At 41.6% G+C, this 14,808-nt stretch overlaps 2 protein-coding genes across 2 annotated transcripts in view; one reads left to right on the forward strand and one right to left on the reverse strand.

Moving 5' to 3' along the window:
• The first annotated feature begins 1,182 nt into the window (after positions 1 to 1,182).
• On the forward strand, positions 1,183 to 5,129 carry LOC112235718 (leucine-rich repeat, immunoglobulin-like domain and transmembrane domain-containing protein 2). Its single transcript, XM_024404199.2, has 3 exons — positions 1,183 to 1,433; positions 1,709 to 2,496; positions 3,225 to 5,129. Exons 1-3 carry the CDS (start codon positions 1,321 to 1,323, stop codon positions 4,070 to 4,072), a joined length of 1,749 nt encoding a protein of 582 aa, XP_024259967.2. The 5' UTR covers positions 1,183 to 1,320; the 3' UTR covers positions 4,073 to 5,129.
• A 5,904-nt stretch (positions 5,130 to 11,033) lies between these two features.
• The window catches only part of LOC112235720 (cadherin-related family member 1-like), a 28,076-nt gene continuing 24,301 nt past the window's right edge, over positions 11,034 to 14,808 (reverse strand). The window contains exon 18 of the mRNA XM_042305595.1: positions 11,034 to 13,686. Within this exon, the coding sequence (XP_042161529.1) occupies positions 13,069 to 13,686 (618 nt within the window). The 3' untranslated portion in view covers positions 11,034 to 13,068. The remainder of the gene's footprint in view (positions 13,687 to 14,808) is intronic.

Consider the following 14,808-nt stretch of genomic DNA (forward strand, 5'->3'; position numbering starts at 1 on the left):
GACTGGGACGGAGATTTGTCTTCCAACAAGACAATGATCCAAAACATAAAGCAAAATCTACAATGGAATGGTTCAAAAATAAACATATCCAGGTGTTAGAAAGGCCAAGTCAAAGTCCAGACCTGAATCCAATCGAGAATCTGTGGAAAGAACTGAAAACTGCTGTTCACAAATGCTCTCCATCCAACCTCACTGAGCTCGAGCTGTTTTGCAAGGAGGAATGGGAAAAATGTTCAGTCTCTTGATGTGCAAAACTGATAGAGACATACCCCAAGCGACTTACAGCTGTAATCGCAGCAAAAGGTGGCGCTACAAAGTATTAACTTAAGGGGGCTGAATAATTTTGCACGCCCAATTTTTCAGTTTTTGATTTGTTAAAAAAGTTTGAAATATCCAATAAATGTCGTTCCACTTCATGATTGTGTCCCACTTGTTGTTGATTCTTCACAAAAAAATACAGTTTTATATCTTTATGTTTGAAGCCTGAAATGTGGCAAAAGGTCGCAAAGTTCAAGGGGGCCGAATACTTTCGCAAGGCACTGTATAAATAGTAAAGTACAAATACCTCAAAAAACTATTTAAGTAGTACTTTCCAGTATTTTTTACTTAAGTACCTTAGACCAGTGTTTGTTTGGTGTACAACTTGTTTCCTTGTCATGGTCACTGTAGTCCTTTACTTTGTACACTAACATCTGTACAAATACCCCAAAAAACGATTTAAATAGTATTAAATAGTACTTTCCAGTATTTTTTACTTAAGTACCTTAGACCAGTGTTTGTTTGTGTCATGGTCACTGTAGTCCTTTACTTTGTACACTAACATCTGCAGACTATGTATGTCTGAAGACCTCTTCCAATGTTCCTCAATTAAAAAGGCACCACGAGCTCTTTGTTTTTTTTGTGATCCTTTTGTTTCACGCAGTAACACAAATAATAGGCGTTGGGTATAGGGTGCCATTTTCTCAGCTGGTTTGTAGTAAGACAAATCTATAGATTGCGTATTATGCTCCCTGATAATCCATTTCTATTTTTATTTTTTGGGGGTCAGGTCACATATTCAATATCAAGTCGTATTATTCCTGAAAACCTTCCCATTAATTCATAGGGATTAGTGAACATATGTTTAGTAGAGGCACATATAGACACTCAGTCAATGAGGCTCATTGCTAAAAATACAAACCTCCGGTGTGTTTATCATGTCCTTTGGGGTCTTAAGAAATTGCGTCACTAGGAAGATTAAAGTAATAGCTTTACCTATACGGTCCGTCCCGGTGGAGATGCCCTGCTCAAATGCTTCACATGCGTTTCTGTTAAAGGAATATGGCCGCCACCTTGTATTCAGTTTTAACTATAGCGTTGCTATTCTGTCGAGTTACTCCTGGATCAACTTCTTGTTTACCCGGCTGCTCTTGCACAAATGACAACTTGGGAAGGTAAATTGTTTGTTGTCAATTATTTTGTAGGCTAACTAGTTTTGACCCGAGTTTCTTTACGGTGTCAGTACGTTATGCAGTAGACCTATTGACTGATCGACTTTAGCCTATTGCTAAACTCAATGTTGTTTTTCAGAACTTGTTTTAACAACGTGGAGAGATTTACTTACTCTAAGAGAACATAAATAACCTAGTTTTGTTTATTTCATTTAAACATTAAATTATAACTGTAACCGTACTTACATAACCCAGCATGTTTTTTTGTTTCATTTTAGATCCCTACTTTGCATGGAAACAGCCATGGGACGAATCCCAGACAATGTTCCAAATGATTTCAGTAAAATTCGAATAGAGAATTCTCATCTGACCGAATTACCCCGCGGCTCCTTCTCTAAAGTTAGTGCCTTGGTGTCTCTGTGGTTGAATTTCAACGACATCACCCTAATGAACATCAAGAGTCTGGAGGGGCTGACGAATCTAACCGAACTACGGCTACAGGGGAATAAGCTGCGTTCAGTCCCATGGACAGCGTTCCAGGATACCCCGAACCTGAAGATTTTGGACCTGAAACATAACCGACTAGACGTTCTCCCGGAATCTGCCCTGAGACAACTTCCAGGCCTGACCTATTTAGACTTATCCTTCAATCAGCTTACTGTCATATCCAGGGATGTCTTCCTCAACTGGCCTCTCCTCAACACTCCGGAGAGAAAAGAAGGTACAGAGCCCAGCAGTGGAGAGACCAACGTTGTTTTAGCGCTGCACGACAACCCTTGGCTGTGTGACTGCCGCCTCAAAGGTTTCGTAGAGTTTATCAAAAGTGTTAGTCCGCCTCTAATTCTGATGAACTCGTACCTGATGTGCACTGGCCCCAGTTCCAGAGCGGGAAAGTTCTTCCACGAAGTCGGTTTGAAAACATGTATGAAGCCCGAGGCCTCAGCCTCAGAAAGCAACATGACGGTGTCACTGGGGGACAAGGTAACCCTCCGGTGCTTAGTCAAAGCCAGGCCTGACCCCGCCATCCACTGGTCATACAGCCTGAAGATTATACGGGGATTTACTGGTAAGGTTTTATTTAATTGCAACTTCCAAACTATCATCTATTAGATTGCTGTGACTTTGCTGCGGTTATTTACCAGTGACTGATATCACATGTCAGTCACTCATAACTACACCACTTTGATGACAGGATTTAAGCCAAGTAGGCTAAAGCATGTGTATTTCATACATTCATTTGACTATTGGTGTTTATAGATTGAAACATGGTTTGATTGGCTATTGGTGTTTATAGATTGAAACAGGGTTTGGTTGGTTATTGGTGTTTATAGATTGAAACAGGTAGACTATTGGTGTTTATAGATTAAAACAGGTTGGCTATTGGTGTTTATAGATTAAAACAGGTTGGCTATTGGTGTTTATAGATTAAAACAGGTTGGCTATTGGTGTTTATAGATTAAAACAGGGTTTGATTGGCTATTGGTGTTTATAGATTGAAACATGGTTTGGTTGGTTATTGGTTTTTATAGATAGAAACAGGGTTTGGTTGGCTATTGGTGTTTATAGATTAAAACAGGGTTTGATTGGCTATTGGTGTTTATAGATTGAAACATGGTTTGATTGGCTATTGATGTTTAAACAGTGTATGACACTGCCTTTCTTGTAGGCAAACTTAACAATAATGCCTAATGCAACAAATAACATAAACAATACTGCATATTATACATGTACAATATGTTGATTTTTATCCACCCTTGTTGATTAAGTTGTAACATAATTCTCCTTTCTCTCCAGTCTCAGAGACCCGTGTGGACGATGAGACCATCAGATCTCAGCTGGTCATCCCATCCCTTCACCTGGCGGACCGAGGCGCTTACACCTGCTTCGCCAACAACTTCATAGGCAACTCCTCCGTCAGTGTCCTGGTCAACATCAAGTCTTTCAACGCCTCCTCCTCCTCCGTTGGTGCCGCCATGTCTCTACCCCCGTTCCCCCTGGCCTCAGCCGACGAGAACGTCTACATTGACATCCGCATCTCCAAGCAGACGGTCTACGGCATCACTCTGGAGTGGTACGCTGCGACGGACAACCCTGCAGAGACCTGGTTCACCATCCACTTGGGGAAATACCACTCTGACAAAAAGGAGTTGACATACATCGGGCCGGGCATCAACACCTATTCGGTCAACGACCTCCTACCGGTTACTAAATACGAGGTGTGTGTAACGCTGAAGAACCAGATGCCCCGCGCCGGTCAGTGCATCGTGTTTGTAACAGGAAGTGACATCAGTCAGCTGGAACAACGGGAGAAGCTCATCCATATTATCGTGATCGTGTGCGCCATGGTGCTGGCGGTGCCCGTGGGGATGTACGCCTGCACCACCGACACCAGATGTACGTTCAGCTACCTGGACCGCTGTACGGAGCAGTGTAAGAGGAGGAGGAGGCAAGAGAAGACCCTGAGGACCAATGGGGAGAGACAGGGGACCTTCGACAGCCTCCAAGCCGCCAGCGATGAAGGACTCTGTGGAGACTCTGAAGAGGTGATGAAGAAGAGGAGTAAGTCCTCAGATGAAAAAAACAACCACAGGGGAAAAGCACAAGATCTACCAGAGACAACCACTGGAGCAAAGCTATATTAGCTGTAGGTTTAAAGTTTTAAAATATCTACTAGAGACAACCACTGGAGACAATGCTATATTCGCTGTTTTTTTATTTCACCTTTATTTAACCAGGTAGGCCAGCTGAGAACAAGTTCTCATTTATAACTGCGACCTGGCCAAGATAAAGCAAAGCAGTGCGACAGGTTTAAAGTTTTCAAAAAAATATCCACTAGAGACAACCACTAGAGACAATGCTATATTAGCTGTAGGTTTAACATTTTAAAATATCCACTAGAGACAACCACTAGAGACAACCACTAGAGACAACCACTAGAGACAACCACTAGAGACAATGCTATATTAGCTGTAGGTTTAACATTTTAAAATATCCACTAGAGACAACCACTAGAGACAACCACTAGAGACAACCACTAGAGACAACCACTAGAGACAACCACTAGAGACAACCACTGGAGACAACCACTAGAGACTACCACTAGAGACTACCACTAGAGACAACCACTAGAGACAACCACTGGAGACAACCACTAGAGACAACCACTGGAGACAACCACTAGAGACAACCACTGGAGACAACCACTAGAGACAACCACTGGAGACAACCACTAGAGACAACCACTAGAGACAACCACTAGAGACAACCACTAGAGACAACCACTAGAGACAACCACTAGAGACTACCACTAGAGACAACCACTAGAGACAACCACTGGAGACAACCACTGGAGACAACCACTAGAGACAACCACTAGAGACAACCACTAGAGACAACCACTAGAGACAACCACTGGAGACAACCACTAGAGACAACCACTAGAGACAACCACTGGAGACAACCACTGGAGACAACCACTAGAGACAACCACTAGAGACAACCACTAGAGACAACCACTAGAGACAACCACTAGAGACTACCACTAGAGACTACCACTAGAGACAACCACTAGAGACAACCACTAGAGACAACCACTGGAGACAACCACTAGAGACAACCACTAGAGACAACCACTAGAGACAACCACTAGAGACAACCACTAGAGACAACCACTGGAGACAACCACTAGAGACAACCACTGGAGACAACCACTGGAGACAACCACTGGAGACAACCACTAGAGACAACCACTAGAGACAACCACTAGAGACAACCACTAGAGACAACCACTAGAGACAACCACTAGAGACAACCACTAGAGACTACCACTAGAGACAACCACTAGAGACAACCACGAGAGACTACCACTAGAGACAACCACTAGAGACTACCACTAGAGACAACCACTAGAGACAACCACTAGAGACTACCACTAGAGACAACCACTAGAGACTACCACTAGAGACTACCACTAGAGACTACCACTAGAGACTACCACTAGAGACAATGTTATTTTAGCTGTAGGTTTAAAGTTTTAAAACGTGTACAAGACGCCTAGAGGAACACTTATCTGTAATATTGGGAAACAGTCTCATGTGAAGTGAAGCTTTAGGAAATACATTTGTTAAACTTCAAGTTGTCATGTTAAGAGTGAAACGCCTTTCTCCATGTCTGTAGAAAGAGTATATTGTTAAAGTTTTTTTTTTTTAATGAGTTTATATACTGTATCTATTTATCTTGATTGATCTCTGTTTTAAAAGAAAAATGGAGAATTCATCTCATCTGGCAAAAAAAAAAACTGTTAATTCTGTACATGCAATATAGTTGTTCTTGTCTTCAGAATGTAATGGACTGCATTTCCTCACGGTTCGTTGAAACTCATTCATTAGGAGAGGTTCAGTTAAATATACATGGAATACATACTGTATACAGCCTTTGCACGACTACCTACGTAATGTATGAGGCTTCTTTGCTACTCTTTTCCTGTTTTTGACTCACTTTGGGATGGTGGGGGTGGGATGGTGAGGATTAGATTTGGGGGTGAAGGTTGTTGGGATTAGAGTTAGGGGTGAAGGTTGTTGGGATTAGAGTTAGAGGTGAAGGTTGTTGGGATTAGAGTTAGGGGTGAAGGTTGTTGGGATTAGAGTTAGGGGTGAAGGTTGTTGGGATTAGAGTTAGGGGTGAAGGTTGTTGGGATTAGAGTTAGGGGTGAAGGTTGTTGGGATTAGAGTTAGGGGTGAAGGTTGTTGGGATTAGAGTTAGGGGTGAAGGTTGTTGGGATTAGAGTTAGGGGTGAAGGTTGTTGGGATTAGAGTTAGGGGTGAAGGTTGTTAGGATTAGAGTTAGGGGTGAAGGTTGTTGGGATTAGAGTTAGGGGTGAAGGTAGACACTTGAGACAACACCATCCGAATTGCTCCCTACCCAGATCCCATTGACCTTAAGCTTTTGATGTTTACAAATCTGAAGGGTCTGGATTAGGGTTGTACAATTCTGGTAACGTTCACAAAATGTTCAGGTTTTCCAGAAATCCTGTTTGGAGATTCATGGAATCAGGAAATCCTGTTTGGAGATTCATGGAATCAGGAAATCCTGTTTGGAGATTCATGGAATCAGGAAATCATGTTTGGAGATTCATGGAATCAGGAAATCCTGTTTGGAGATTCATGGAATCAGGAAATCCTGTTTGGAGATTCATGGAATCAGGAAATCCTGGTTGGTGATTCATGGAATCAGGAGGGAATAAGCAGAACATCTGCAATTGTCCAACCAGGATTTCTGGAAAACCTGGGAATTTTAGGAAAGTTACTGTAATTTTGTAACCCTTGTCTGGATAGGTTATCCTATAGGATAGGATAGGATAGGTATAAGAGGTTTAGTTGTGGGACTTCCTGCAGATCTGTAAACATCCCAGAGATAGGGCCAACAGGAAGGGAGTGCATGTTCACAGACTAACACTTTGATTTTAGCACCACAACTCAAAAGGATGTGTTATGTAAAAGCGTTGTTTTGGTGCGTGTTTATTCATACACTGGTAAAGAGATTATCATATATTGTTTTTTTTAATAATCTGTATCTTGTATCTCTCTAGATCTTTAACCTCTTAACCACACCTGTGTACCAAATGCCACCCTATTCCCTATATAGTACACTACCTATATAGTACACTATGGGCTCTGGTCAAAAGTAGTGCACTACTCCCAGTGGGACATGGACAAAAGTAGTGTACTACTCCGTATGGGCCCAGATAAAAAGTAGTGCACTACAATGTGAATAGGGTCCCATTTGGGTCTCACCTAGATCCTATGTCTCTCAGAGAGAATAGACAACATGAGATATTCTCTGAGTTTACTGAAAGCTGCATTAGATGATCATTTCTGATATTAGTTTTTTTTTTATCTATATAAAATATATATTGTCTGTCACATTAAGGGAGTAAATAATTTAGTCCTTAATTTACTTGAATGTATTTTTGTATTCAACAATTGCCTAAAATATCTGTCTTTCACATGCCAATGTGATCAAAACATGTATAGTCTTGAATAAAAGCACATCTATTGTGGAGTCAAAGATATTCTACTTATTTGATTTGTATCATCGTAAGTTTACGTCTTTCAATTTATTACACCTAAAATTCCGATAACTTTCACAAAATGTTCAGGTTTCCCAGTTGAAAGATTCACCGGAATTTGCTATCAACATTCTCAGCCGCCAAAAGACAAATGCCAATTATGTATAAGTGAGATTTACCCATGAATGAGTGAATAGAGACGAGAGGGTCAAGAAAGAAGATTAGGAAGATGGTGCAGGTCAGTTTGACTGTAGAATAGGGTGTTAATGGTAAGGTTTAAAGGGTTAACATCACCCATTTACCCAGGGACAGCATACACTTATGAAGACAATCAGGGCCGGCTGTAGCCTTTTGGGGGCCCTAAGAGAGATTTGGTTGAGGGCCCCTCCATATTTTAAATGAGTTTTATATACATTTCCACACAATGAGGTTGGAATGGTACTGTGTGATTGTGAACATGGTGATGATGCCGTTTTGGTGTAGGAGCGGTTAGAGAAATTGCAGAATGGCAGAGCGGAAGTGAAGAAAGTAAAAGTTGCCATTATTATATTCTAAGAGCAACTTGGCATATCCTGTATAACAAGACAATTAGACATTGCAGACATGTTCATTTTTCTAACTTAATCACTATTAATCAGAATAATTTGAGAGTGCTCTTCTCAACCATTGATGGCCTCATGTTTGTGGAGGTAATTTAGCATACACTCTTCTCCAGAGTAATTTACAGTACAGAGTGCATACTGTTTTAACACTGGCCCTCCCGTGGGAATTGATTAACACTGATGTTGCAAGCCCCATGCTCTACCAGCTGAGCTACACGGGACCATGAACTCATAAATTCTACCTCAAACCTATGTGAACTCTCTTCCAAGTCTAAATATGAGGAGTGTGCTGCATAAGCAAGATCTGATGAGAAGCTTGATGATATTGTCCCTAGTCTACCACACAAAGGCACTATGGATTTGACACAGATATACTCAGGAAAAGTTATATCACAACTTAAGCCTTCTACCTGCCTTCTCAATCCTACCCCCCCCAACCTTCTTCAAAATAGTTTTTAATTGCATATCTGAAGAAGTGCAAGCTATTGTTAATCCCTCCCTGCACTAAAAACTGCTATGGTGAAACCCCTTCTGAAGGAAAGTAATGTAGATTCTTCAGCTCTTAGCAATTTTCGGACAATCTCCAACTGTCACGACTTCCACCGAAGTCGGCTCCTCTCCTTGTTCGGCAGTCGACGTCACCGACCTTCTAGCCATCGCCGCTCCATTTTTCATTGTTCCATTTGTTTTGTCTTGTTCCCCGCACACCTGGTTTACATTCCCTAATCACATTGTGTATATATATATTCCTCTGTTCCCCCCCATGTCCTTGTGCGGAATTGTTTTGTGTTACATGTTTTATGTGATGCACCAGGCTGGTTTTCCATTCCGTGTTTATTTCACAAAGTATGTTTATTTGGTAAACTACAGCTTTAGTGACTGTTTTCGCGCTTTGCACTTTTGCCATTTTTGCTGGAGGTTTTTGACGCAGTAGCATCCATCTGCTGTTTGCTCCTGCCTCAATAAAGTGTGCGCCTGTTTCACAACTCTCTGCTCTCCTGCACCTGACTTCACTACCAGTACGCACACACCTGACACCAACATTCCATTCTTATGCAAAATTCTGGAGAAATTGGATTTCAAACAGCTGAGCTGAGACAGCCTTAGTAAACGTGGTACATTATCAAAACAGAGATGCCAAACAGCTCTCTGTCTCAAAGTTTTGAGAATGACACAAATGTTAACTTTCACAAAGTCTGCTGCCTCAGTTTGTATGATGGCAATTTGCATACACTCCAGAATGTTATGAAGAGTGATCAGACGAATTACAATTAATTGCAAAGTCCCTCTTTGCCATGCAAATGAACTGAATCCCCTAAAAAACATTTCCACTGCATTTCAGCCCTGCCACAAAAGGACCAACTGACATCATGTCAGTGATTCTCCCATTAACACAGGTGTGAGTGTTGACGAGGACAAGGCTTGGGATCACTCTGTCATGCTGATTGAGTTCGAATAACAGACTGGAAGCTTCAAAAGGAGGGTGGTGCTTGGAATCATTGTTCTTCCTCTGTCAACCATGGTTACCTGAAGGAAACACGTGCCGTCATCATTGCTTTGCACAAAAAGGGCTTCACAGGCAAGGATATTGCTACCAGTAAGTTTGCACCTAAATCAACCATTTATCGGATCATCAAGAATTTCAAGGAGAGCGGTGCAATTGTTGTGGCACCCCATGAAAGTCCAGCAAGCGCCAGGACCATCTCCTAAAGTTGAATCAGCTGCGGGATCGGGGCACCACCAGTACAGAGCTTGCTCAGGAATGGCAGCAGGCAGGTGTGAGTGCATCTGCATGCACAGTGAGGCGAAGACTTTTGCAGGATGGCCTGTTGTCAAGAAGGGCAGCAAAGAAGCCACTTCTCTCCAGGAAAAACATCAGGGACAGACTGATTTTCTGCCAAAGATACAGGGATTGGACTGCTGAGGACTGGGGTAAAGTCATTTTCCCTGATGAATCCCCTTCCCGATTGTTTGGGACGTCCGGAGAAAAGCTTGTCCGGAGAAGACAAGGTGAGCGCTACAATCAGTCCTGTGTCATGCCAACAGTAAAGCATCCTGAGACCATTCATGTGTGTAAATTATCCTTAAAAGTCAATGCACTTGTCGACAACACGCCTTTGATTGAATAATGACATATAGTACCGTACCTATCACAGGAGGTTGGTGGCACCTTAAATTGGGGAGGACGGGCTCATGCGAATGGCTGGAGTGGAATCAGTGGAACGGTACCAAATACATCAAACATGGTTTGATGCCATTCCATTTGCTCCGTTCCAGCCATTATTATGAGCGGTCCTCCCCTCAGCAGCCTCCACTGACATCTACACATAAACATGTATTTATTTTTTTATGTAATTTATTGCCGATCACAAAATTATTTCAGTATTGTAGTCTATTGTTATCTTAAGCTCTGACAAAGGCTGTGAGGGCGATGCGTAAAGCTAATTAAAGAGCAGTGATACGATCAAGAGTAGTGATACGATCAAGAGCAGTGATACGATCAAGAGTAGTGATACGATCAAGAGCAGTGATACGATCAAGAGCAGTGATACGATCAAGAGCAGTGATACGATCAAGAGTAGTGATACGATCAAGAGCAGTGATACGATCAAGAGTAGTGATACGATCAAGAGCAGTGATACGATCAAGAGCAGTGATACGATCAAGAGCAGTGATACGATCAAGAGTAGTGATACGATCAAGAGCAGTGATACGATCAAGAGCAGTGATACGATCAAGAGCAGTGATACGATCAAGAGCAGTGATACGATCAAGAGTAGTGATACGATCAAGAGCAGTGATACGATCAAGAGTAGTGATACGATCAAGAGTAGTGTGCGGATTACTTATTTTTTCTTCTCTCCGTTTATTGTTGTTATCTAAAACGTACTGTATATCCCGCTAGTTATGAACTAACAAAATCACAACACGACAATTATTTTTCATACATTTATTCAAAACGAAAAAATAAAGACAATAAAGATTTCACTTCAAGAAACAGGCAAGTGTTACACCACATACATTATTATTATTGAATATATACATACATACACACATATATAGAATATATTGTATCGTTATGTATCCCATTCATTTTCATGTAGTTTGCACAGCGTGGAAATTAATGCTTTAGTTTATGGCCAAATTTACAACATCTCCGTTCATACAGTTTGATATTTACTGAAACAACAAAGTGATTCCTTCATTTAAGTGAGTAATCCAACACCAATCCCCCCAAATTAAAAGAAGACCCTTTTTGAAATAGAAAAGCATTTCAGCAAAACAAAAAAAAACAAAATAAAGAAATAAAGAAAAAAAGTTACTGATTTCAAACAAGCAAGAGGTTTTGTTGTCTTGAAAGCAGGCAGTGGCACATCATAATCCTTGAACATCTACTTATCTAAATATGACAAACACCATTAGAATGTCACAGACACAGGTCCATGAGCACTCGTGTTTAAGCAATGGCATTCATCCTGTCAAAAAAAGATCTCTTATTTTTTTATAGCTGTGTCATATAGCTGCTTCGATCTGACGCACAAGTCAAAGTTGGTACATTTTTAGGGATGGGCATTTGAAATGTTTTCACTGTTACAACAAAATCATGACAGTAGAAATACTACGTGTTTTAAAGAAAACAGTTGTTTCGGAAAACTTCAATGGAGACTTGCTCGCTGAAGTCACCTTGTTTGTATCAGTAGAAAGGTGGGGAAGAGGTGAGTGGAGAGAGGAATAGGGGCTCCGGCGTGTGGCACTAGTTACACAAACTCCTTGCTGCCATATGTTATCTATTATGCCATCTGCTAGTGCCCGTCTGGACTGCATCAAATCATTGTAAACAAGCTAGCTAGCTAGCTACAGTAGCAAGGCTGATTGAGGCTATTTTGAGGCGTCCTTTTAGCCAAATTAATTCCGTAATTTGAATTCCATTTTGCATTCTGGCAACATAGGCTACATATCAATCCTAATCATATATTTCAGCACTATTCTTGAAAACATTGCAGGGTCTTAAGCAAATTAAACTAAACCGTTTCAGGAATATAACACAGAAATATGCAGTAGTCTTTTCCTCAGACATGGTCCAGTATTTCTCCCTTAGTCACTCTTGTTAACATGTTGTTTCCCTCAGGATGGCAGCAATGCAGAGACGTATCTAACAAGGATCCTGTTACACATCTCAGGATGGCAGCAATGCAGAGACGTATCTAACAAGGATCCCATTACACATCTCAAGATGGCAGAAATGCAGAGACGTATCTAACAAGGATCCTGTTACACATCTCAAGATGGCAGAAATGCAAACTTATCTAACAAAAGGATACCATTACACATCTCAGGATGGCAGATATGCAAACTTATCTAACAAAAGGATACCATTACACATCTCAGGATGGCAGATATGCAAACTTATCTAACAAAAGGATACCATTACACATCTCAGGATGGCAGATATGCAAACTTATCTAACAAGGATCCCATTACACATCTCAGGATGGCAGAAATGCAGAGATGTATCTAACAAGGATCCCATTACACATCTCAAGATGGCAGCAATGCAGAGATGTATCTAACAAGGATACCATTACACGTCTCAAGATGGCAGTACAGAAACATCTCTAGTTATTTCTGGATGACAGTGCGTGTCTCAAATGGCACCCTAATTCCCTGTAAACTGCACTATTCTGGACCGGGGCCCATGGATCCAAGTGTCCAACGTTATGTTAACATCTTGAAGAAAATGTGTAGAGCTCGTTAGATTCAGTAGGTTCAATAATAGGACAGTGTTGCAACATTGCTTTGACAGAGGACTTACTTTGAAAACAAATACAGTTTTGAAGGGAATTTACCTACTGTCCTCAACCTTCTTTTACAATTGCAGTTTTACAATCCTAGCACTGAGGACATTCAGCAAGTCCAGACAATTTACTGACAGATTGGTTAGAACGCCAGCACACCACACCTATCAGGTTCAATAATAGCTTGAGTTGCTCTCAATGATTTTCTGCTCCAGTCTCCTTTTGAGTTCAGAGACCAGGGCTGAGCTGACGGGGATTCTAGTAGTCTCAGAGCTGATGTTGCTCTCTCTGCTCTGGCTGGATCTTCTGGAGCCCTTTGAAGCCAGGGCCCCAGAGACGGTCGGCACTGCAGCCCGGGGCCTCTCACTGGGCCTGGGGTCGGAGGACAGAGGGGGACAGGATGGAGGAGACAGACAGGGGGCTCTGGGGGGCAGAGGATTGGGCTTTGATCTAGAGCACCTGGGTCTGATGTTTTTGTTGGGGTTGATGCTGACACTCCCTGCTTCCGGGTCGCCTACAACAAACTTGTTCAACGGGTCATTTCCACCGCCGCCACGGAATGGTACGTTAAACGTCCACGGCTTACGGTCTCTTGACGGTCTCCGTCTGATGATGATGCGACGCGCCGGCATTATCCTGTTGGACTTTGTGTTGCGCAAGAACATAGCCGTGGAGATCAAGACAGTGACGCCTACCAATATGCTAATGACACCAGCGACCATGCCTAGGGCCTTCATTGGGTTGTGCCTACTTTGCAATAAAAAGGCTGCCATAGGCCCCTTGAGTTGAGTCTGCAAAAGAGCACAAAGATAATACTTTTAATCATGCCCATCCACGGGACTAAGATCATCAGACGTTTTCAACGTTTTCATATTTTGGTCCAAAAGCATGCAGGCAAGCAGCAGGGTCAGAGGTCAGACATGAGCCAAGCACTGACAGAGGAGCCCCAGACAGACAACATCTCTATAACGCTAGCAGCATGATGGCCGCAGGAAGTCCTGTGTGGCTCAGTTGGTAAAAGCACGGGGCTAACAACAACAAGGTTGGGGAGTTCAATTCCCACAGCTAGTCCATACATGTACTAATAATGTATGTTCTCACTGTAATTATACCGTTGTCAAACACCCTTTCATCCCAAACTACTGTGTCTGTTAATGATAGAGGCTTAGGGTGTGGCGCTCTACTTTAGGCTGTGCCATTTGGGTCATACACACACTGACTGTTGTTTGGGAGTGTGGCTGGTGCCTCAGAACTTTTTGTTCACGCGCAGTGACATGTTTTCCGATAAGGATTGTATTGTGGATTAACTTCCTGTGACAGGTTCCTAAAGCCCTACGTTGAATGCTACTGGGTCTTTGGTTTGAGAGTATTATTTGCATGGATATGGAGAAAAAAAAATGAAATGGAAAAATAGAGATTACTCTGTTCTTCTGACAAAGGGATTAACCTTAAACTCAAGACACTGGCTTGAAAGTAAATGACTTAATCTTTGTTACTTCAGTATAGTCAAACTGTTTAAAATATGCTCTGACTTAGGTGAATTACTATAAAATAAGTCCTACATACTATAATACTAGCACTAGAATTTGACAATATAATCAAAACAGTAAATAGTAGAGATAAAAATAAAGTAGATAAAAATACATTTTTAGGAGTAGAAAAACATATCCCAGTCAAATATAAAAGATGGATATGAAATAACTATAATTGTTTTTATATAATATCATATGTATACAAGTTAGTTAAGAAAGAAAATCGTATTTACATTGACGACCGGTCAAAACCTTTGTGTGTGTGTGTACTTATTTACTGTTCCTTTATAATGTACTCCAGTACTCTCCTTTATAATGTACTCCAGTACTCTCCTTTATAATGTGCTCCAGTACTCTCCTATATAATGTACTCCAGTACTC

This window comes from Oncorhynchus tshawytscha, linkage group LG24, assembly GCF_018296145.1.
Source record: "Oncorhynchus tshawytscha isolate Ot180627B linkage group LG24, Otsh_v2.0, whole genome shotgun sequence".
Classification (NCBI taxonomy): Eukaryota; Metazoa; Chordata; class Actinopteri; order Salmoniformes; family Salmonidae; genus Oncorhynchus; species Oncorhynchus tshawytscha.